At 37.8% G+C, this 23441-nt stretch overlaps 2 protein-coding genes across 5 annotated transcripts in view; both read right to left on the bottom strand.

Annotated features, from left to right (window-relative positions):
- Positions 1–50: 50 nt before the first annotated feature.
- Positions 51–3292, bottom strand: LOC144208606 (uncharacterized). Its single transcript, XM_077734544.1, has 7 exons — positions 3289–3292; positions 2985–3140; positions 2712–2797; positions 1226–1280; positions 526–631; positions 295–449; positions 51–218 (listed from the first exon to the last, which is right to left on the bottom strand). The coding sequence occupies exons 1-5, from the start codon at positions 3290–3292 to the stop codon at positions 591–593; spliced, it is 342 nt and encodes a 113-aa protein (XP_077590670.1). The 3' UTR covers positions 51–218; positions 295–449; positions 526–590.
- Positions 3293–3536: 244 nt separating this feature from the next.
- ryr3 (ryanodine receptor 3) overlaps positions 3537–23441 on the bottom strand; it is a 57779-nt gene continuing 37874 nt past the window's right edge. Inside the window, exons 53-106 of one of the 4 annotated variants that reach the window (XM_077710653.1) lie at positions 23232–23310; positions 23070–23159; positions 22864–23007; positions 22650–22712; positions 22454–22529; positions 22246–22369; positions 22021–22136; positions 21879–21946; positions 21472–21593; positions 21297–21346; positions 21072–21132; positions 20747–20985; positions 20553–20634; positions 19979–20109; positions 19752–19870; positions 19478–19676; positions 19289–19383; positions 19032–19177; positions 18814–18901; positions 18633–18725; positions 18282–18449; positions 18133–18192; positions 17929–18063; positions 17454–17566; positions 15708–16086; positions 14501–14613; positions 14389–14440; positions 14241–14303; positions 13935–14034; positions 13778–13857; positions 13607–13683; positions 13436–13509; positions 13095–13109; positions 12553–12633; positions 12377–12465; positions 12152–12280; positions 11958–12062; positions 11545–11626; positions 10175–11457; positions 10058–10110; positions 9815–9983; positions 9496–9582; positions 9137–9328; positions 8721–8851; positions 8531–8573; positions 8203–8330; positions 7868–7928; positions 7573–7719; positions 7242–7376; positions 6782–6938; positions 6610–6674; positions 5905–6005; positions 5769–5820; positions 3537–4448 (exon numbers count right to left, since the gene is read on the bottom strand). In XM_077710653.1, the coding sequence (XP_077566779.1) occupies positions 4353–4448; positions 5769–5820; positions 5905–6005; positions 6610–6674; positions 6782–6938; positions 7242–7376; positions 7573–7719; positions 7868–7928; positions 8203–8330; positions 8531–8573; positions 8721–8851; positions 9137–9328; positions 9496–9582; positions 9815–9983; positions 10058–10110; positions 10175–11457; positions 11545–11626; positions 11958–12062; positions 12152–12280; positions 12377–12465; positions 12553–12633; positions 13095–13109; positions 13436–13509; positions 13607–13683; positions 13778–13857; positions 13935–14034; positions 14241–14303; positions 14389–14440; positions 14501–14613; positions 15708–16086; positions 17454–17566; positions 17929–18063; positions 18133–18192; positions 18282–18449; positions 18633–18725; positions 18814–18901; positions 19032–19177; positions 19289–19383; positions 19478–19676; positions 19752–19870; positions 19979–20109; positions 20553–20634; positions 20747–20985; positions 21072–21132; positions 21297–21346; positions 21472–21593; positions 21879–21946; positions 22021–22136; positions 22246–22369; positions 22454–22529; positions 22650–22712; positions 22864–23007; positions 23070–23159; positions 23232–23310 (7000 nt within the window). In that variant the 3' untranslated portion in view covers positions 3537–4352. Of the gene's footprint in view, positions 4449–5768; positions 5821–5904; positions 6006–6609; positions 6675–6781; positions 6939–7241; positions 7377–7572; positions 7720–7867; positions 7929–8202; positions 8331–8530; positions 8574–8720; positions 8852–9136; positions 9329–9495; positions 9583–9814; positions 9984–10057; positions 10111–10174; positions 11458–11544; positions 11627–11957; positions 12063–12151; positions 12281–12376; positions 12466–12552; positions 12634–13094; positions 13110–13435; positions 13510–13606; positions 13684–13777; positions 13858–13934; positions 14035–14240; positions 14304–14388; positions 14441–14500; positions 14614–15707; positions 16087–17112; positions 17213–17453; positions 17567–17928; positions 18064–18132; positions 18193–18281; positions 18450–18632; positions 18726–18813; positions 18902–19031; positions 19178–19288; positions 19384–19477; positions 19677–19751; positions 19871–19978; positions 20110–20552; positions 20635–20746; positions 20986–21071; positions 21133–21296; positions 21347–21471; positions 21594–21878; positions 21947–22020; positions 22137–22245; positions 22370–22453; positions 22530–22649; positions 22713–22863; positions 23008–23069; positions 23160–23231; positions 23311–23441 lie in introns of all 4 variants that reach the window. The other 3 variants (XM_077710656.1, XM_077710657.1, XM_077710654.1) reach the window with 3 other exon arrangements.

The raw sequence follows: 23441 nt of genomic DNA, 5'->3' as shown, positions 1-23441 counted from the left end.
TTTGAATTTGATTATGACTTGCATCTTTTCTTAAAGACAAAACACATGCATACATTTAAAAGCTTTTATTTTGAAAAACTTGAGCAAAATGAAGTAATTCCTCCAGTCACCAGCAGGAAAAACAGGAAATAAAAGCTCCAGCTTTTATTTTGAAAAAGTTTGTAGATTGGTTCCCGTCGATGGTCCAGCATCGTAAAAAATCGAATCTTCTCCACCCCCTGGTGGAAAAGATTCGAAAATTGAAAAAGGGGGGTTAGTACACAGTTAGTTCAAAAAACAATGAGAAGGGCTCACCTTTTATTTTGAAAATCTTGAAAAGATGAAGTAGTTCCTCCTGTCACCAGCAGGAAATCCAGAAAATAAAAGCTCCAGCTTTTATTTTGAAAAAGTTTGTAGATTGGTTCCCGTTGTTGGTCCAGCATCGTAAAAAATCGAATCTTCTCCACCCCCTGGTGGAGAAGATTCGAAAATTGAAAAAGGGGTTAAGGCACAAAGTTAGTTAAAAAACCAATGAGAAGGGCTTACCTTTTATTTTGAAAATTCACAAAACTGGTTCACCATCCAGGACAGAAAAATTAAGGTGTCTGAGGCTATCTGTTCATATGCAGAAACCAGGTCCACTTGTGGAATTCTGGAAAACAAAAAAAAAGGGTTAAAAGACATTTGCAACCTTTTATTTTGAAAAAATGCATAGCTTGGCACTATGCATTTTTCAAAATAAAAGGTAAGACCTTGCAAATGTTTGGGAAAATATAAAAACATTTGTAAGGTCTTTTATTTTGAAAAAATGCATAGCTTGGCACTAGACCAATCTATGCATTTTTCAAAATAAAACGGAATAACTTAACTTCACAAGGTTTTGTCTGGAAACAAGGGGTCAAGTACAAAGTCTTAACTTTTATTTTGAAAAATGCATAGATCCATGCCATGTGTTAAGCTAACACCAATCTATGCATTTTTTTTTCAAGATAAAAGGAAAGATCTTGCAAATATATTTGCATGTGAGGTTTTACCTGACTGGGTGGAATTCTCCCAATTCAGGTAACCCTCACTTGCAAATGGTTTAGTAAAAAATATATTCACAAGGTCTTACCTTTTATCTTGAAAAAAATGCATAGATCAGTGCTGGATGTTACACCAGAATTAATCCACACATTTTTTCCAAAATAAAAGGCAAGACCTTGCAAATGTTTTTTAACTCAACCATTTTCAAGTGAGATTTTACCAGAATCGGCAGGAATGTCAGGAGTGGTGTGGTCCATCTTGACTTGGGTGGAATTCTGGAAAAAAAAAAGTTTGCAAGGTCTTAACTTTTATCTTAAAATGCATAGATCAGTGCTGGATGTTACACCATGGTCAAGGAAGGTTTTACCAGAATTGGGGAAATCTTTTATCTTGAAAAATAAAACATTTGGGGCCTACTACTTTGCCTTTAGTTTTTCAGTCAATCAATTCAAATCTATTCATTCTTAAAAAATAAATATCCTAAAAAGCTTCATTTTTCCCTTCTTATGCCAAGAAAAAAGGTTATTTTACCATACATTAAAATGAGTCAAAAATGGCCCCTGCACTATGGTTGAATAAATGCCTCACTTATATTTTGTCAAAACCACATTTAAAACTAAAAGGTCCAAGCCCAGAGGTTTTTAGGAAAGTTAATGGGGTAAAAGTACATGATTGTTTTAATCCATCAAATATTAGCGGTTCCACTACATGGCAGATTTATTTAAATTCAGAAAAATCTTGAAAAGCCACATTGAAACACAAGTGAGAGCTACTTCACTTGCCACCTTAGTAATATTTTTTTAAATTCAATAGGGATGACCCTACTTTAAGTTTTTCTTTATCACAGCCCTGAGGTCTTTAAGTTAAGGGGCTAAAAATTATATAATTTATTTAAGTGCACAGTGCCACTACATGGCAGATTACTTTTAAATTCAGAAAAATGTGAAAAGTCACATAGAAGCTACTCCTTCACTTGTCATTATAGTACTTTTTTAATTAAATTCAATCGGGATGACACTACTTTAAATTTTTCCTTTATAGCAGCCATGTCTGGTCTACATTAACCACGATAATTGAGGGATTACTGTTTAACCCTGAGGTCTTTAAGAAAGTTAAGGGGCTAAAATTATAGAATTTATTTAATTGGCAGATTACTTTTTTAAATTCAGAAAAATGTGAGAAGCTACTCCTTCACTTGCCACTATAGTAATTAAAAAATAAAATACAATAGGGATGACCCTACTTAAGATTTTTCCTTAATCGCAACCATGTCTGGTCTACATTAACCGTGATAATCAAGATTACTGTTTAGCCTTGGTTTTATAAGAAATTAAGGAGCTAGTGCACAATTCCACTACATGAAAGATTTTTTTTTTTTTAAATTCAGAAAAAATGTGAAAATCCACATTGAAACTCACAAGCGAGAGCTACTTCACTTGCCACTATAGTATTTTTTTTTTCAAATTAAATAGGGGTGACCTTACTTTAAATTTTGCCTTTATCATAGCCATGTCTGGTCTCCATTAACCGCGATGATCGAGGGATCACTGTATATTCTTTACACATCCACTAATGGCATTTGTGTGGATGACTTATCCACAGGTTTTGATGGAAAACGAGCCAATTGCGCAAAACCTTGAATTCTAAGCGATGGTGTTTAAATAATAAACGGATGTGAAAATCGGAACTAATTAAAAATGATTCACTTTGTTATGGCGTCGACAAGCTGCTCCTTTCTGGTCGTTTTGGCCACATTCTTGATCTTTCCCAGCAGTCGGAGCTCGATGAAGGACTGAAACACACAAAGGAATGATTAGTTTAAAAACAAAGAGCGATCGCCAACGCAATGTAGCCGATTTGTTTGCAAACATTTTGCTGTCTGCACACACGTGGGGCTACATCACGCCAACGAATCATGCATGCTCTTATCGCTCTTAAGACCAGAACTGGGGCTTCGAAATCCCCAAACGACAACATACTGAATGTGCTGCATCGTCTTGTGCGAAGTCTGTCAGAGTTTCTTCGGGAAATCGTCAGTTCTGAGCAGCTCTGCAGTGCACGCCCGTGCAGCCTTCCGGCACCTAAACCGTCTTGGCGTCTGACGTCGCCTATTTGAACTCTGACATCGGCCACGCCTATTGAAAATAGACACACAAAAAACATAAATTCTTTTCATAATAACGTGCATTAGTCAGTGTGTTTGTGTAGGGGGATGCTGTAAATGCTTTTTTGGGTGGACTTTAATACTTAAGAACAAAAAATACATTGATTTCATAATAATACGCATGAGTCAGTGGGTGGGGCGGGGGCGGGGCTGTAAATACGTGTTGATTGGGCTTTCATACTTAAAAAATACAGTTTATAACTTTATATCATAACGTGCATTAGTCAGTGTGGGGAGCTGTAAATACTCTTTGGATGGGCTTTAATCCTTTAAAATACAATTATGCACATTATGAACATTGTGATGTCATGCACTTTAGTGTTTTTTTTTTTTTTACTTCTAGTCATCTAAACATTTGTTTGCTGGAGATGCAGTGCCCTCGCTCTGCGTTGTCATGGTAACAAAAGATTTTGAAGTTTGAAAAAAAATGCTCCCTGTTTTGGGGGTAATACTTTTACCTTGGATACATATTGTGTGTCAGAATTTTTGAATCCAAGAGATTAGCTGCCAACATGACAACTCAGGTTTTATTGCCCCAGTTAACTTTATTCATTCCTGCCCACTCATTTGAACAAAGGCAAACAAGTACATACATGTCTGCACATAATGCCAATTTCCATAAATAAACAGTTGATTTGCCATCAGTCTTTTCAGCTCTTCTGTGGTGGGAACAAATGCAGCTAGGCAAGAAAATAAAAACAAAAACTAGAATTCTAGATTTTATACAACCTTTTTTTTTCTTTTAACAATAGCCACAAAAATCGCATAAGCGGGATCACTGTGTCATAAGGGTCATAATTGCCTTTTTTGTTGCATAGTTTCTCAAAAGGCACTTGGGAGTTTCAAATGTATTATAAAGTGACAAGTCAGTTTACAACAGATTTTAAAAAGGCATATGTGAGGTTTCATTTCTGTGTCCATAGTGATAAAAAGTAAGTATTCTTAGTGTATCATGTATATCCAACACAGTTGAGCATTCATTCATGTGAGAGGGAGCAAAAAAAAGAGAGAAAACTTGTTGCATAAAAGGCATCATGGCTTATCAGTACCAACTTGGATGCCCCCTATTAATTCAAAGTCTTTTTTTGTTGTTGCTACATTTAACAGCAGTTTTGCAAGCCAAGAATAGTGAAGTTAATTTTTACAGTCTGTGCCAAATGGAAGAAAGTCACCAGACAAGGTTTTAGCCCAACTGGTCTTCATATTGCTTCCGGAAACAATCTCCGGTCGGGAAGAAATCCCAGCATCTTTCTTGGTACAACTTCCACACATAAGACTCCTGGAGGAAAATGGGCGTTATAACAGACAGTTGTTATGAATTTCAACATTTTCTTCTGCATCTATGTAGAATAGTAATTGCTAAAAAAAAAAAAAAAAGAATCCAAAGTCACACATGTGTGTCAAAGGATAGAATAATTGTGCATGTCCTTTAATAAAACCCCAAAGGATTAGTCTATTATTTATGATTTTATTTTAAATCATATTGTTCTGCCTATATTTGCTGCTAAAAAAATTAGTTCTTTTTCTGACCAGATGGAGGTCTCAAAATCTCAGTTTTTTCTTGGGGAAGACAAGTATTTTTGTTATTTGTCGACCAATAGCAATGTCATTGGTTAATCCACCTTTATTTTATACTTTTTAATATTATAATCCAATTTGTGCTAAAGAATCACATTAAAGCAGCCTTTAAACTTCTAGTCTTGTTATGGATGGACCACAATTAAATTTTTTTCAGGTTTAATTTAGGTATGTATCCTTTGGACTGATTAATTCCACACAGACTTATTGTTGCCTGTAAATTACGAGTGTAAAGCAATCATGTGTGATGTAATACTCATGATTCAAAGATTGCACACAGGAAACATTTTCAATTTTCTTGGAGTATTGGAACAGTTAAGGCATAATTACTACTTATGGGTTGTATAAACTTAAAAGGCATCTCACACTTTGCTCCTTAAATGTTTATGAGCCACAGTTAGACCTTTGCCATTAAATGATTTGCCTTTATAGGTTTTTAGCTGCACATTTTATTGCTTTGACTAATAAGAACATTGCAAAGCATCACTTCAATATTCAAGAATGGTTTCAATTTCAGTAAAACGATACTCTCTCATGTCGTTACTGAAAGCATCCCGTTAAAATTCTATTAGATTAGACGAGAGATTCAAAATGACAAATAAAATATGATATCTTAATTCAAATCACAAAAGCATAACTGCATCACATTCTGCTCTGATGTGAAAGACTAATAGCGTAAATATTGCTCATTTTGCATGTTTTTTTATTGCAGCAACTATACTATTTTCTATATAATGACAAAATAGTGCATCTTTCAAGGAGGCAGTCAACGAGGTAATGGCAGAAAAGTCAAAAGTGAACCCACGCTTTGTTTCCTGCTGTTGCAAAGCTTCACTTATGCAACCCATCAAGTGGGCTGAAATAAGTGAAAAGTACCAACAAAAGGATCGGATGTATCCGTCCATGTCTTTCTTCATCTTTTTCTTTTGTCGTGTGCCATTTATTTCGAATACCGCAGGACCTCTAGTCTTGTCTGCATTCATTTGAAATGAAATATTCATTGTCGTTTTTCATCACTTACCTGCCCTGTGTGTTCCGTCTCGTCCTTGTTAATTAGGTACATCAGGAAGAACCTGCCAAGAGGAAGTGTAATTAACAATGTTGATGATCAGACCCTTTTCTTTTCTTTTTTTTAAAGCTATCTTCGCGGCACTCACAGGTAATTTGCAAGGTTGTGTTCCTGTAAGGTATGAGTTTCAAAGCCGTGAGGGGTCCGATCAAAGTAGTCGTTTCCGATGCCACAAATAAAACATTTGGTCTAGGAGAGAGTAAGGAAAATGACAAAAAGGAATTGCCTTAGATTGATGTATATTTATAACTTTTATAAGTTCTTATCATAAACCAATGACCATTTTTTCCTCATCAGATTATAAAATGAAAGTTTTTTTTCATCATATGGCTGGGCCTAATACTTATACACTGGTGGGATGTGTAGAATATACATTTCACAACGAGAAACACGAGGACTGTTCTAGATATATCCGTGTGTCAGTTGGCATAGTCGCCCAAAAGTGTTTCTTCTGAAATAATGTAATAGTGCCAATTTAGACTGAGATAAACAGTTTGCTAAACTTGTTATGTTGTGTTGTTTGGCCTTGTTATGTTCAGATGACTATTTTGCATCTTGTTTTTGTCTTGATGAAATAAAATGTATAACTTCTACCCACTCTGGTGTGATTTTAAATTACTCATCATTACTGCATCAATGCGTGGTCAACATTTTGAAGGTCTCCAGTATAAAGTGTAATTTTCTCTTACATTGTTTTGGGGGGGCATTTTCACATTGCTTGACATTGACTGTAATATTCTGATTGGCTTTTTTTGGCTACATTGGACATTGCTCCAGATAAAGAATTTTCTACCTCCATGTCCTCCTTTACTTGCTCCTGCTGGTCTCTCAGCTCACCAAAGGCATCAATGATCAAGCCTACAGCAGGATAGAAAAGTCAGTCTGTGAGCCAGTTGCACACTCCAATTAAGTAAAGGTTTAATTCTTAAAACCAGATCATCAAGGAGCAAGAAATTCTCGTATACCCTGAATGATGGCCAGTAGGATGACAATAACAAAGAAGAAGAAGGTGATGTCAAAAAGAATGCGGTACAGCTCATATGGATCTCCAGCTGGGTCCTCCAACTCATCTCCTATCCCACCTCCAGCTCTTACACCCACATACATGTGGAACAAATAGCACTATAGACAGGAATAGACAAGAAATCCAGTCTGTTAAATAGTATTCAAAGGCAGCCAGAAACTAATTTTGTTGGCACTATTTCACGTTGTTCAATTTGAAGCTTTAGTTGAAGGCTGAAACATTACTCCAATATAATTGGATTCATTCAATAGTACGCCGTTCCTATTCATAAGAAAATTTATCATTTTCCCCCCCTAAAATATGGCCTTGGTCAAGGTTGCTTAATTTCACAAGGCTACCTCTTTTATTCGTTTTGATTATTATTCAAATGCAATTTGGTTGAAAAGAGTGTTCCGGCATACTGTCATCATGTCGTCACACTTCATGTCAGGTTCATCTTCGTCTTCGCTCTTATTGTAGAACCTTCGGAAAAAGTTGAAGGCCACCACAGTGTAGAGATATACAACCACTGCAAGGAGGCCCACTGTCAGCACCAACTAAGAAAAAAGAAGGATTAAAATTGTGTTTCTCAATATTTATTATGTCAAGGTAAATTAAAAGAAAAAAAATTAAGCTGAAACTAGAGGTTAATAGCACCAAAAATAAATAAATACAACTGATTAGTAATAAAAAAAAACAATATTCAACAGCTAAACTTGTGCTTTGGTTCCCTCTGCTGGTGATAATTCGTACCTGCTTGCCATTGTGTGTGACTGAGGATAGAATGGTACGGAGGGTTTTGAAGCCCATGGCAATGTCCAACAAGTGGGCAGCAAAGAAGAAATTGTTGAAGTGTCCAAAAATGGACATGATGGTGTACCAGATGAGATACAGGAAGGACTGTGAAAGAAAGGTCTTTTTAGTATAAAGTATATTTTATAAACATAATATATTGAAATTAATCTCTTTATGTTACTGAAACTTTTCTTCAATACATAAATGCACAGCTATCTTACAAAGAAAGGCTTTTGTTTTACCGTCCACTCACATTGTCAGTCAAAACCACTCCCAATTTCCAAATGTGGTATTTAGTGTCAATGGAGCTGAGCCTGTCCACGGGATAACAAAGTCATTAGATAGCCAATAATTATTTGATATTTACCCACTATATTTTTAAAAATAATGTAGTCTAGTTCTAAAATATAGGAAGCTATAAATGCATTTTTCTGACCCGAGTGTATCCCACTATACAGAAATCCCCCATGCAAAAAAATCAATATAGTACTACTAGTTGCATAGTGAAGAGTCTTGAGTTTCATAAAATTGTACTCAGGTCGTCATTACTTAAAATATCATGTTTTGAGAGTGCATCGGTCTTATTACCAGGAGACCAAAGAAGCTTCTTTCTCTACTGTCTCCACCGTGGGGTCAAAGTCCAGTGCACTCTTATCCAGGCCCAAGAGCTCGGCGATGCGTTCGGCACCATACAAGTCCCCGTATTTGTTTATCACCTATAAACAGAGGGAGATGTAGCAGTTCACTCAATTGTGTCATAAACACACAAGCCATGTCCATGTGTGGGTCAAAACTACTTCTGTTGAACAGCCACAACTTGCTAACATCTTTATTGCCATGGTAACTAGCACTCCATGATATGGATTGATGAAAGTGAGAATTATATGAATGGTAGAGTGACTTTGTTTACACTCACCTTGCGCTTGATGAACTTGTCCCAGTAGTTATTGGGGAAAGATCTATTATAGAAAATGAAATACATTTGTTATGTTTTCAATGTTTGCAAAATGTGCTTTAAGCAGTTAAAGGGTTATATAGATGCCAAGCCTTAAATTAGACCAACACTAAAGTAAAAAGCAGTCATGAAGAGACAAGCTTTGACTCACGGAGTGTTGATGACAAGTCGATCCCACTGGCCTTTGATATCTTCATCGGCCGGTTGCTCGGTGATGTAAAGGCCGTCAAACTCCAGCTTCCTGGCTATCTCCTTCTCTCGCTTGAACACCACCAAAGGAACCTTAAGTTTAAACAATGCAGGTTACTAAAAACAAACAATTGAGGTTTTCATTTACTAAAACTTCAAATGTCCAAATTCTGTATAGCTGCAACCATAAATGCGGGAATTGTATGTTGAACTAACAGCGTTATATACTTTTATACATACAAATATAAATAAATAAATGTGAGAAATACTTAGATCTATGAATAATTTCCGTCCAAAATTAAAACTAGTTGCAAGACATCTTTGAATTCTGCCTTTTTGTTGTGCTTGAACCAATTCAGCCATTTTGAAGTCACCCACCTTCAGACAGTAGTATCCCACCAAACACACCAGTGAGATAACGGTATGGAATATGGCCAGGAAGCGCAGGGTTGGCAACATATAGCCAGAACTCTCTTCAAGAACAAATTCATCCATGTCAAAGAGCGTGTCCTGGTCATCACCTTCCCAGTTATTTTCACCATCTTCCTCCCCATCGTCCTCAGCAGTGACCTACATTTTAAAATATGGTTTGCATTAAGCTTGTCTATTGATTATACTCCAATCATTGTCAGTATCAATTGTCAATATAATAATCATGGTATAAAATCTGACAGTACGATGCCATCACAATTGTATTGGGTTATATGTGTCTTGAGTAACATTGTTTAAGGGTTTACCTTGTAGAATAGCAGAATAAAGTTGATGGCGAAACAAACAAACAAAGCCAGGAAACGCAGATTGTAGAAGTTGCGAGCCAGATGATTCTGTATAAAGATGGTTAAATAGAAACATGAACATATAAAACATTTGCATGTAACAGTATGTAGTCTTACACTCACTCAAACACACTAACACACTCTAACTGCTTTACTTTCTAATTTTACAAAGAAGAACAACTACTAATTCTACTTTTAAGATCAAGTGGTTTAAAGGGCTATGAAAAACTATAAAATTTGAGTCATGATCAAAGGAGAGGATTATTTTTGAAAGTCTCACCAGCATTTTGGTCAAATAGACATCAAATGTAGAAAAGACATTGCTCATGAAGGCAGGAGAAGCTTCTTTGGGTCGACTTGATTTTGCTTTGGGCTTTTCCCCTGTGGCTGTTTCCTTTGCTTCTTCTTCTTCTTTCCTTGGTTGGTCCTCTTTCTCCTGGTTCTCTGTGCTATACACATAAAATCTGCCATGTTCAAACACTATTTTGTACATCACCCTTTGTCTCACATTTAAAAGACTCACTCTGCTTTCTCAGGTTCACTTTCAGGGGATTGGTCAGCCTTGGCAGCAGCTTTCTGCATCACATATTGATCAACATTACACCAAAATGACTAAATACTTCAATTCATGTCAACAAACCTTATGCTCTGAGGTGAAGATATCACCATTGTGTTCCGAGACGTCCCCTAATCCGTGCTCCACAAGTTTTCCACCTTCTCTTTTGGGCATGTTTAGCATTTCCAACATGGAGTCAACCTCAGCGACATTTGGCGGCGTAACCATGGTTACGTTGCATCCTCCTGAAGCCTCTGTGGTCTCTAACTTCTCACCTTCAATGGAATCTCGGTGTATGCCAAACTGAGTGGGATCAGGCATATTTCCTAGGATATCTGTGACTTTCATATTCTTTGCACCTTCCACCAAGCCTCCACCAAACATGGAAGACCAGATGATGTGGAAGAGTCCAAAAATGAGGTTACGAATTCCTCTAAAGAAACCGGTGAAGAGCATCCAGAAAAAGAAAAAGGAGGAGGTGATCATCTCCTTTATGCTGAGTTTCTTAAGTTTCCTGAGATTCCTACGGACGTTTTTAACAGAAACGATTTGACGTACGTGGCGAAACTTCTTCTTCGTCGAGCGGCACGCAGAAGAAAAAGCAGAGGTCGACTCCGACGATCCCTCTTCTTCTTCAGCCAGTTCATCAAGGATGTTGAATACCTCCTCTTCTTCCTCCTTCTCCAGCTGTTCCACAATATCCGGTTCAGATATTTGTGAAGCCAACTGCATCTCAAAAATAGTGTCCTCGCAGAAATTGACAAACATCTCCATCTTCTCACTCTCGCCTCCCTCGTTGACCACGTCAAAGATGAATTGGCGTTTGGACTCTTTGACTTGCGGCTTCTCCCACTGTTCCCGACTGGACTCGCTGATCTCAAAATAGACTCGCTCGATACGTTTGGCGCTGCCGTTGATTTCGATGCGTCCCAGGTACGGCTCGAAGTAGCTCAGCACGCTCTCGGCCAGATCCAAGAAGCTGGCCAGCCTGCTATCGTGCGGCATGTGTTCGGACAAGTTCGTCAGGAGCACGGCTACGTTGAAGCCGATGTCTTTGGCCGGCTCGTGGAATCGCTCCACGAACTCCTTGTAGTTGAACATGTCGTTCTCGTCGGTTTCGGCACAAGAGAGTAGGAACTCGATCTCTGATTGGCTGTACTGTTTTTGGCTTTCCATAGATTTCTGGAAGTCTTTCTTTGAGATGATGCCCTTGCATTCGGAGTCGTAGTCCTTGAAATTGTCCGATGTTGTCAAGTCCTTTAACTTGAGGAACATATCGAAGAATTTCAGGATCATCTCGACGTTGTTAGAAGATTCCACAAGTGTGTCGACCATCTGCTTTCCGATCATGCCGTTGACAACATTGCCTGAGACCATGACATTGTACATTTTTATTGACTGCACATGCCAATGAACAATTGAGTATAAAATAATAATAATAATAAGTCAAATACCTTCTAGGAGAGATAGCAGCATGACAATCATGTCCTTCTGCAAATCCATCAGCTCTTTTAGCAGTTCAATCTGACTGGCATCCTACAAGGAAATACAAAAACCGTTTTAGTAGTAGTTTAGTAAAAGCACATGACGCTACAAGATCCAACAATAATAAACATAACGTTTCTGGTCATTGCTCGTGTCACAAAGAATAATAAAATATGCATATATATAGGGAAAGCCGGATTTCAACCAAATACATTATTTTATTATTCTATATTGACCAACATGGTGATGATGTTAGAAGAAAGATGTCATTATTTGGACTGTTTTTTTGACACACTTTTCAACAACAGAAGAATGTTGCCAAGAAAGTATATTATGAAGCTACATATCGTAAAATACGTTCAAACCAATTACTGTTGAGTACCTGGGAGAGTTTCATCTGCATGTTAGCAAAAACATGCAAAAAACCAACAACTGCATCCCACAATCGGCTGTGAGCAAGACTCTGCTGGTTCCCAATACATGGACCCTACAAGAGACACATGACAAGTCACCTACAATTCATTCATAGAAGCATTGTGTACTTATTGCATATTACATGAATGCATAATTTAGTACCTGGATATATTCAGTAAGCGAGTTAAATATCTGCTTTGCCACAGATAAGGCTTTGGAGAAGTTAACTTTGCCAGTTTCATCAATGATGTCTTTGCCAGAATAATACCAGTAAAAGTCACTGATTGATTCCTAAAACGGTAGAGTATATTACAGCTAGAAGGAAAATGAACTAATGCAATACTTGCTACAATGTTGGATATTTTTGCATTTGTGTTCTAAACTTACCTGAAGGCGGAGCAAGTAGTCAACAGTACTGATAATAATGTTGACCGTGGTTGTGTTTCCAGTTTGTGTTCTCAGGAAATTCTGGAACTCTAATGAGAAGCAATATGTATTATATATTCGTTAAAAAATAAATACATAAAGAGCAAAGGTTCAAAACTGTGATACATTCGACTCACCTCCATTGTGACCCTCACACAGAAGTTGCAAAAATCGGAAGAGATCTTTTGTAAACTCGTCATTCAGTAACACTTTGGAACCTTTTGAAAGAACACATAGTGTTGATTTATGGCAAATACTGTAGTTAAAAACAACTGAACATCATTTAATATATATTTTCCTGATAAGCAATGCATACATAGCGATCTGTTTACATGAATAAAAAGTGGCACACTGTAACACTTAAACAAAACATATTCAAATCAAAAAAGCCAGCCAAGAAGCTATGCTGTAATGTAAATTGCATTAAAAAAAACAATAAATAAAGAAAGATACATTCCTTAAAATGGATAGTGAAATCGCTCCAAGTCAAAAAGCAATATTCACACTATTTACACTTAAATCATCCTTAGTTAAATGCAATTAAACTCATCATAGCAAATGACAACCTGACAGTAATGGTGACAGAAATAAAGTATAAGCATGCATTAGGTTAGTAACAGAAATGGCAAAGCATGATGGGACATTAATTTATGAAAGATGTGTTTAATTAGTTATTTACCCCGCTCTGTGTGGACTGCCATCGATGTGTTTTTTTTTTTTTTTTTTTTGGAATGAGAGGAAAGAGACAATACATGAAGACATATGTAAAGGGGAGGACAGTGAATTAAAACAAAGTATGAAGAACACACATTAGAAACATAGCCATGCAATTAAGACTAGTAAATCTGGATAACCTGTCAATGAATAAGTGAGCATATTTGTCTTTTTAAACCTAATTTCAATGTTTCAGACCAATTGCATTAAACTTAAGAGTATCTCTTATATGGATCATCAACTCATGCAAAAGAAAAACATTTAAAAAACTGGAAAAACTTAAAAATCTAATCCATTGGGACTCACTTGAGCCTTCTTCCGTGACCATGCCGAGACCTTCTGCCTTATTCTGCCTCTCAAACGCATTCAAGTCCAGAACACTATCAGAAATCCGCAAGTTATATAATGACCACAAGAGAGTAATTTATACCGTCTAACCTTTTCCACTGAATTAATCATAATACACAGCTATACTACCTGCATGACTGCATCAGTCCTGAGAGGCTTTTGAAAAAACCTGCATCTCTTTTCTCTTTCAAATAATCCAGCATTTTCTAAAAGGAAAGGCCAAAAGGGAATCCAGTAAAAGGATAGGATAGGATGCCACTCATAAAATTCATCTGGGAATATAGTCATATGCAAACTCACCTGCTGCACTTGAACATTGCCTCCATTTAAGATGGAAATGCCGAGTTTCAGAGTGCAAGTCACCATGGGGCCAAGATGCCCTGGTGATATTTAAAATTCTGATTTGGAAACTGGCGAAAAAACGTCTTTTTTTTTACAAATGCTTAGCATTCTTTACCTTTGCTGGCACTAATCATCTGCAACACCATTTCAGCCGCACCACGAGCGTGCAGCCTAGCCTGCTGATATAAGATCTTCTGTTTTTCCATCTCTTTTTCCTGATGGCACATAGACATAACTGGCAAAATGTAATAAATGGTGGACATTTCAGATGAGTAAAATTCCCATATATACTACATTGTGTTAAATGTATACAGACATATTGTTTCTTTGCTTTTATAATGAAGTGAAATGGAATAATTCCTACATTTTCCCCAACACACTAAATTGCCACTAGACTGTGGTTTAAGTTGTGCATGCAGACCTCAAACGTCTTCTCTTTTTCTTCTTCATCCTCTTCTTCTTCTTCTTCATCCTCTGCACAGCTCTTAGAATACAAAGGTGTACATTCAAAGTCTATTCATCTACATTTACTTTAAATAAAAATAGAAAAACAAAGAAAAAACAATGACCTTTGCCATCATGTCAGCATATGCGATATACAAAGGATCTTCTTCTAAGTGACTGCAAAAACAAAAGTACAGGTAATAAAACAAAATTCCAACATAGACTTTACTGCCACACCTTCTTTCTGTCAGAGCGTTGTGGCTAAAATGAAGAATGAGTTGATGTAGGGGGTCCGGCTGGACTTCAGCCACCTCTTCTTCATCTTCCTCCACTATTTTCATTGGAGTTTTCTGCATAGTCCAACAAGTGTGGAAAGATTAGCTCTAACATAATTTACACTCAACACTAATCTTTTTTTTTTTTTACCCCATTACCTCTTTGATTAAATGATGTGTTCAATAATGGACAATTGAATACGGGAATGACTCATGCAAATGCAAATTGTCAAGTCTAGATGAATTGTGGGTAGTTCAGGGTGAGTAAAGAAGGGTTCACAATCACATGCATGTTACAGCGAACAGCCATCAAGTGATTTTGAACATGAAAAATGAATCTGTCATAAATCGCCAATATTTAAAATAATTAACAAAGTAGAAAAGCAGCTTATACCAAAAAAAACTTCAAGTTAAGACACCTGAACAGTATAATTTCCTTATGACAACTCCATCCCTAGCTTTCACTTTATAACAACAGTTTTACAGCAATATTTCTGCTTTAATTGTTTTTCCAAATGTTTTTTCTTGTTTTTTTTTCTAAGTCTGTAAGGTGGTGGTTATTATTAACTTTGGGGAAAAACAAATAAAATGCATATAGATCTCCCTATCTGTCATTTATACTTGCAGTCTTTGTATCATTGTAGTAGTGATTTTATCGATTGCATAAATTCTACTCAGGCCTGTGCTTGCTATTGAATTTAATGAATTAGCCATTTTTCAACTTTGTGAGATCAGGTGGAACGAATAATTATGAGCATAGTTCAGCAAACATACAGGATTTTGACAGATGCGACCTATAGAATAAGACATGAATGACTTTCTGACAAATTATGGGGTTGTGGAGTATCCAGATTGAACTGTACATCAAAACTAAATGGGTTTTGGCATTTCTAAAAATAATAATTCCAAAACCATAATAACAAATGAAGGCAATCCTTCATAGTGCTGACTATGTCTTTATCAACTACCTTTACATCAATTTTCCCTGAGCTTCATTTGAAATATGATCTTTAAATGGCGGTGCGAGCATGCCACTGACGTCACGGCCACAGAACCTACGATATCACCACCTTCACAGACTTACACAGAACAGCCAAAGAACCACTGATGTGTTGGATCCAGATCTTACAACAATGGAGCGACGGTGTCTAACGAGCGGCCCTCCTTACCCCTGCTATCGGACCGGTATAGCCTGGTTTTCTAGAGCTGTGAGGGCCAGAGCTGGCCTCGTGCCTCCTGAGTCGATCATGCAGTCTTTGCCCTCGAACAGATCTCTGTTTGAAGGGTTTTGCGCACCTAGAACGGGGTGCCCTGGATGCCTTGGGCGAGGTCCCCACCCAAGTGCGTTCCCAAGACTCAACTGGCACAGAGCTAAAGAGGCAATCGGCGGGCAGGACTGCCAGAAGGATGCCAATGTGGGGTACACGGGACACGGGCCGCCCAGTACTTACTGCCAAATCCTGCACTAGCTTTTCCTCAAAGGAGTACTCCTCTGCCTCTATCCATATTCTCTGATAGGCCGGGATGAAGAGGTTGATAGCACGATGCCTGGGGAGGGGGGAGGAATGGAAGGAATGGGTGGGGAGGGAGGTAAAGCGGCATTAGGGTTGGGTTCTGGTGTGGTTTTGGAGGCGATAGGAAGGAGTGATGTCAGGGAGCAATTCCAAAATAGTGCATCTCAGGCAGGGGGGTGTGGGACCCACTGGCTTTTCTGACTGGTCACGTGTGTCTTTAATACATCAAGATGAAATTGGGGGGGCTTTTGGAGCCTAGCTCATCTAATTATATATTGGATTGAAAAAGAAAATTCATGGAGAAAAGCTTTATCAGACACAACATTAGGAACACTGTCACTAATGTGATCCAATACAAGAATGATTCTACCTTTACAAAGATAACAGATTAGGAAGAAGCTCTATAGTCGATCACATTCTCTGCCTGCTCAGATTGTGGCAATCGATTTAATTGCACAAGAGGGGTAAGAGCAGGAAAAGACTTTGATACTATCTGCACTACAAGATTGACCCCGTCCAGGTCAGTAGATTGAATTAGTGACTTAAGATTTTGGTTATGTTTGTAAAGGCAGAATTGCATATACAACACTTGCAATGGAACTCATTAGATGATGGAAGTGTGCATAATTTTGTGACCATTGAGTACATCGTTTTAACATGATTGTACAAATGTACAGAGGGGGAGTAAAAAAATAATAAAAAACGTATTTAACACTCAAATGCGATATAAATATATATGGATTTCCGTCCTCTATAACCACCGACAGCCTGTTATGTAGTTTTTTAGGCTAGAGTTATCAGAAAAACGTATGTTAACAGATGTCTCTTAATCCTGTTCCCCTCCATTTTACTATTTCTACTTTAACTTAGGTTTGTTCAAGGAAATTAAAGATGCATTTGCAAATTTGGACTTTCTAATTCATTCAAGTTGACCAATCAGAATCAACAGTGCTAAAAAAATGGCTGCTTGGCGTTCATCTGTCAACAGCCTGGGGGGGTTGATGCAAAGGACGAGGGGGGGATTGAAAGATGAAACATTCGCCCCGTAGTTTCACTTTACCGTCAGCAGCGAGAACAAGCGGTCAAAGCTGTAGGCTTTGAAAGCCCTTTCCAGCCAAACCTCCCGATAGCCATTCAGGAAGTAATTATTATTTTTGTATCTAAGGGAAGGATGAGGTAGTATTATGCAAGAAAACAACACAGAGGAGATAATGTCATTAGGGAGGAGATGAAGGTTTACGTGGCCACACAAATTCCAATCCGCCACCACTAGTTGGGGATTGATGTTTATTTTTAAGTTAGCCTGCGAAGAAACAACATCTCCACTTAAATCTGTTTCATAATGTCAATATAGATATTGATTGACATTTCTTTGTTATGTTAAAAAAGGTGTATTCTTACCTAGGGAGATTGTAAAGGGGTGCCATTCGAAAGCAAGCCACCACAGCCCGTTTACGCTGTTTGGACAGCAGCTTATGCCACACGCACTTCTTATTTCTTAAAGGCTGCTCCACCTAAACAGGAAAAAAACATTCACCCATTAGTACTTGAAAAGTACTTGTTTTTGTGTTAAAACCATAGTTAACACTTTTACACTCAGGTGCATCTTCATAAATAAGGCAAAGCCCAATTTTGACAGCAAAGATGGACTATAAATTTAACTGCTGATTAATTGTGCTTGGCATGTAAAAAAATGCATTGCACTATAAATAAGGCAACTTATATAATTGACCAAATATTTTTTTAACCTACTGTTGTGACCAAACATAAATAAATACTGTTGACAGTGCCAGGGATCTTTACTAGAAAAAAAATGCCCCTGTATTGATTTTATTCTATTATATAGAACTTTATATCAAGTTGTATTTTTTTTAACCTGTTCCAGGTGGAAAACTGCTGCTGATATACTCTGAACCCGGTCCACTGTGTCCTCAGGGTTTACTGGCTGGGCACTCTTCATCATGATGTCTTTGTACAGGTTCAACTGCCACTGGACTGCTGGATCATCAGACTACGAGAAAATAGTTATTGAGAGATTGTGAAAGTGGACCATTTAATGATGAGCTATCATAGAGCCAACCTTATCCTGCAGATGAAGGTTGTGACGCAAGTGGTCCTTCACTTCATCATCAGTATCTTTCTGAGACCAGAACAAAATAAAGCTTAGTATTTAAAAACTCTACAAGTTCAAAAGTGGGCAAGAATTAAATGTTAAGAGACAAGTCGCACCAGACTGTAGCGGACTTTAGCTAAAGAAATGAGCTCCTGGTCCCCTGGTGTGCACATGTTGAGGCCGATGGGCAGCATTTTCTTCAGAGCAGCCACAATCAAAGAGGTATGGATCGAGTAGTACTCTCCTCGCCGACGTTTGTGTTTCCTCTCTTGATCACCGCCAGACTAGAGTGATTAAAAGCATCTCGTTAGGTCATTCATTAGTATGCTCTTTATTCTTTCCCAGGGAAGCTTCTGTCTGATCATTTAAGATTTAAAAGCCAGTTACTTTTGCCCCATTAAAACCAGATCAAATCCATGACTAATCCAAGTTACCCATTTGCTTAACTTTTCAGAACTTAATTTTACCTTAGACATTTTTGTCTTGCCTTCTCCAGTAAGGAAACCCAAATTATTGATCTCATTCTGCACGACAAAGTTTTGCTCTTCACGCTTGAAATTCTAAGGGTGGAAAAGAAAGAATATAAAGCACATTTGTTAGGATTTACTTGTACTAGATGTATGCAAATTTACTAAACACATAACTTACATGTGATTTGCACCAGAGAATGAAGATATCCGCCACCATTCTGAAAAGCTCAGTGGAGTCTGAGTCAGGTTCTTTCAGCCATCTGGACCTGGTTCAGACCAAAAGAGGAATTACATCTATTATGTCACTGATACAATGACTCAATAATGCAAGGTAAAACATCAAGAGAAAGATGTACTCAACCTGTAAGAGTTGAATAAAATCATCTTTAACTGTACCTGTTGATGTCTACATAGCGAATGAGCATCGGGTAGAATGCGTAGAGATCTCGGCAGAGCACAGCAAACTCATCCAAGATGAGAAGCTCCGCCTCCTGGTTGTCACTTTTGCCGTCCGCTTTCAACAACTCCTCTTCAGAAACAACCTACAACACATGATTTACCTCTACACTCCCCACTTAATGAAAAAAAAATGGCAGCACTGAAGCAAAAGTAAAACAAAAACCAATATTGCCATTACTTGAATTTGCTTCTACCTTCACTGTCTTCTTCTTCAGTTTATTCAGTGTTGGTAAAAAGTGTGTTCTCAGCAGACCAGCTCCTGCTTTACTGATAATAGGCTGAGAGTAGACTAGACAAAGGACAAAGCATTTTTATAGATTCTGACCATTTCATCATATTTTCAAAGAGTTTATACCTTCCATTTTGTGTCTGAAATATCTCACCTGCAATCCGTTTCATCCACGGAGCATCGTCAATGCCCAAGTTGTTGTTGAGGATCTTCAGAATGTTCCCAAGAATGATGCTGAGGTGCTCAGATGTCACCATGGTGCAGCACTCACCGCTCAGGGGAGGATTTTCTGGACCTTTTTCCCACCAGTAAGACAAGTAGTTGCACAGCATAGGTAGAATCACCTCAATCACCTGTAGGGGATATTCAGGAATGCATGATAGAGTTACCAAACTGCCAATTTTAACAGCCCAAGATTCAAATATCACCTGAGGCATCTCATTGTAGCGTGCGCCGGTCTCCGAGACATCGTTGACATCCTTAAGCAGCTTATCAAGACGAGGCATCTCTGGACACATTTCCTCCACTGTATCCGGCATACTTAGGACTGCAGAAATAAGACTATCATTTAAAAGTATGATGTTTCTGTGATGCATTGTTTAATCAATATATGTATATAGGAAAATAACACAGTATAAAAGGAGAAGAGACTAACTGGCCCGCTCGCGTGGCGTCTTGGTGTTGAAAACAGACAGTGGGTTGTGGGTGTTTAGATGAGGTTCCAGGAATGCTACAGGCATGGCACCCACTAAAGTGGCCAGGCTCTCACCAATCGCTGGCAAATGCCTGCAAGCCAGCATCAACATAGTGTTTGTACATCCGAAATGTTAAACAATGATGCAGTCCCTTTATAAGGACAGAAGTTAGATGCAGTCATCACTACTACAAATAACCCAAAATAAACTAATGGTGGAACTTGATTTAAAAATATTCATATTAATCTAAATAGCGACTATTGATTCGTGTAAACTTGATCAATAATCTTATACAACCATATTATTTTGTCCCCAAAACATGGTTATTCTTGTTATTTTTCTATTTCAATAGATTTTATGGTTAACGTGATGCATTTAATCAGATTTACAAAAAATATCCCTGACCATATTTGAAAAGAAGGTTACAGCACATAAACCATTCTGGACCCATATACAGTATTGCAAATGCAAAAATAAATAAATACTATATCCAAATTCAAAGTCACAACCATATTGCTCATGAGTTCTATCTACCTTTCCACAAAGATGTTCTTTCCTGTTCCCAGAGAATAATAACACGTCAATATCCGGTAGCAGGATAGCTGAACGTCATCCACTGTAACACAAATACATCTACATTGTGTTTTTTACATAAAAAGAGCGTAATATCACAAGATGGAGACAAAATATAAGTTACTTAAATATTGGAGATTAAAAGTGAAACTTACAAAGCAGGTTGACTCCAAACTTGTGAGTTTTGATGTGATCAAATAAAGCAGTGAGGATGGGCAAAAGTGCCACAGTCACGTAATAAATACTCTGACTGACACTCTTCATCTGGGCACGCGACTGCATGAACTTCCCAAGTTTGAGCATCTCCAGAAGCTTCTCCAAGTCTTCCGCTGCATTCTCAAAGAAGGCTCGAAACCCAGCTTTTACCAGCTCGGTTCCTGACTTCATCACTGTTCTGAGAGGAAAAGGTGGGTAGAGTTATTAAACACTTTTGAATGGACCTGTCTAAAGTTACAATAGGGATTTATGGATAATAATTGCCTGGTATCCAGTGAGTGAGTGAGAATATGAAGGCAGCTGACCATCATTGAAGAGTCACTTCCTATCAAGGGGAAAAAAAAACAATTTGCAATGGGATCTTTTTTGCTTGTGAGGCATTTTCTAGTTCCACCATTACGGTTACTTTTTCTATTATCCAAAAATCCTATTCTGGACGACTATAACTAAAAGAGGCAAGAAAAAGAAGGTGAAAGAGGACAGCCTTACCAAAGAGTGAAATTCTATGTCTGACAAGAGCTGCCAGCTTACAGAAAAGGCTGGGAAAAAAAACAGGATAAGCAAAACTGAGCTGAACTGAACACATGCATAGTATGAAGAAAGAAAATTCGACATTTTCATGCACAATAATTTGAGAAGAAATGGGAAAAATGTAACACTGTACCTGGTGACCATTTCTTTCTCTTTGTTGGAGGCATACCCACAACTGCTGAGATTCTTGCTGGGTGTAGATAGGAAGTAAAGGCAGTGGTTTTTAAAAGTCTGATCCGTCAGCGGGAGCAACACCTGACAAAGTACATGGTACTGTAAAGCACTGAAAACCATATATCAAAAGTGCACATTTATTTATTATCTTTCTAGTTGTGATGAATGTTTGATTGCAGGTCATGTTAAGTCTTCATTTTAGATGTCAATATCTTCAGTAAATCATTTGAATGTAGCATGTAAATATAGTACTAAAAGACCATGTTGGACTGTTTTATATGAATGACTATGAGGGGATACAACAAGTATATTTGTCTGGGAACTTTCCTGTTTTCGTTCATTTGTAAAATTTCACAAAATCCAAACCTTTGCAAAGAACTTGATTTCTTGGTCATGAGGGGATTTGTCAGTTTTCCCACTCGTGGCCATTGCCTCTGGAAAGACAGTGAGATTCCTTTTTTAATTCAGATCACAACTTATAAGTGGCATTAAGATGGTATAAACTTGCCAAGGTGAGCAATAAACTCCTGGGCTGAGTCGACACATTCCAGCAACCTCTTGAGAAACTTGTAGGCAAAACGCTTCTCCATGGATAAAGAATCCTCCTCCATGTCTTTCAGAGCTCTGTGATATGAGCCAATAACAACACTTTTCTTAATCCAGTTACCCAGACAATGGGGTTTCAGGCTAAACAATTATCTCAACCAAAGTAGGATTTGTAATTGAGAGGTACCTTGTTATTGAATACCCGCTGATCTGTAGAAACTTGAAGAGCTCTTGGGCCTTTTCTCTATCTCTATACTTCTCTTTCGCAGTCAGAGTATCATAAGGTACCAACAGAGGGTGGCTCCCTCCTCCTGGGGAGAATAACAAAATCAGAATAATGACATCTATTTCTTAATATACGGTCACATAAGAATGAAAAATCTTATTACTGAAACCTTTGCTCAGGAGTTCACTTTTCTTCTTCTTAGCCCAGATGTTGTGATAATTCTCTGCAATGACCTCAACCATGCCCTATAGGTCAGAAATAAGTCACTTTGACAAACCAGACTTTCCAATACTGTACATGTCATTTTGTGACTACATTTCCAGTGCATATACGCATTGTTCTAGACTTCAAGAACCAAAACTCACCTGCAGCTCTCTGGACAATGTGAAATTGTGCAGGTCCAATGGCGCAGGATTAAAATTGTCCGCCTTCATCACAAAAATGGACAACAAACATGTGTAACGCGTTCAATCATATGAGTTATCCCCTTATGATGAGAAGATACTGTCTCTTGCTCAATAAGAAAGCAACAGTCTGTCAAAAAATATACCTTACAGTATTTTATTAGCACAACCCTACCAGTGACTCTGAGATTTTATGTTGTTTCTCATTCTCCAGTTGTTGGAATATAGCCTCTCCCTCCTTGGTCCTCTCAATGTTCCAGTCCATTGCCACCATGCTCTTCAACGACTCCCTCGCCGGCCAACGGTATGTTTCTTTCTCCTAAAACGAAGAAGAGGATGCATTCATTAAAATGAATTATTAGGATTTTTTTTAACACTTACCTTCTCGCTTAGAGATTTGTAAGCCTTTAAAAGTGGATGCTTTTTGGAGTGTTCATCCATACTGTCTCCATGTTTCCACCCCGCTGACACCTAAAGGAACAGCATGTTGTACAACCCGATAAAGAATCCCTTAAATGTGAACATGTTTTGGGTGTGACAAACCTTCTCTGATGACCATTTGTCATGGGAATGCTCTGCGTATTTGTTAGCAATGTACTCAAGTTTTTCAGGTAGGGAAATGCTGCAAAGACATGAAGAAATTTTAATGTAATGGGCATTTAATTCACTAATTTACAGCATAATATACATTTGTCATCCAAGCAAATTCTGAATGGATACCAAATACCATTTTCTGGTGTTTACCACATATAG

This window comes from Stigmatopora nigra, chromosome 2 (genome assembly GCF_051989575.1).
Source record: "Stigmatopora nigra isolate UIUO_SnigA chromosome 2, RoL_Snig_1.1, whole genome shotgun sequence".
Taxonomy (NCBI): Eukaryota; Metazoa; Chordata; class Actinopteri; order Syngnathiformes; family Syngnathidae; genus Stigmatopora; species Stigmatopora nigra.
Note: the sequence above shows the minus strand (reverse complement) of the source record. Positions and strands in the feature narration are given on the sequence as shown.

Excerpts from the sequence above, each read along its gene's own strand:
- LOC144208606 (XM_077734544.1), bottom strand. Across the intron at positions 2,798-2,984 it reads AAGACGATGCAGCACATTCA|TCCTTCATCGAGCTCCGACT; the intron begins GTATGTTGTCGT and ends TGTGTGTTTCAG. Across the intron at positions 632-1,225 it reads TGACATTCCTGCCGATTCTG|AATTCCACAAGTGGACCTGG; the intron begins GTAAAATCTCAC and ends TTTGTTTTCCAG.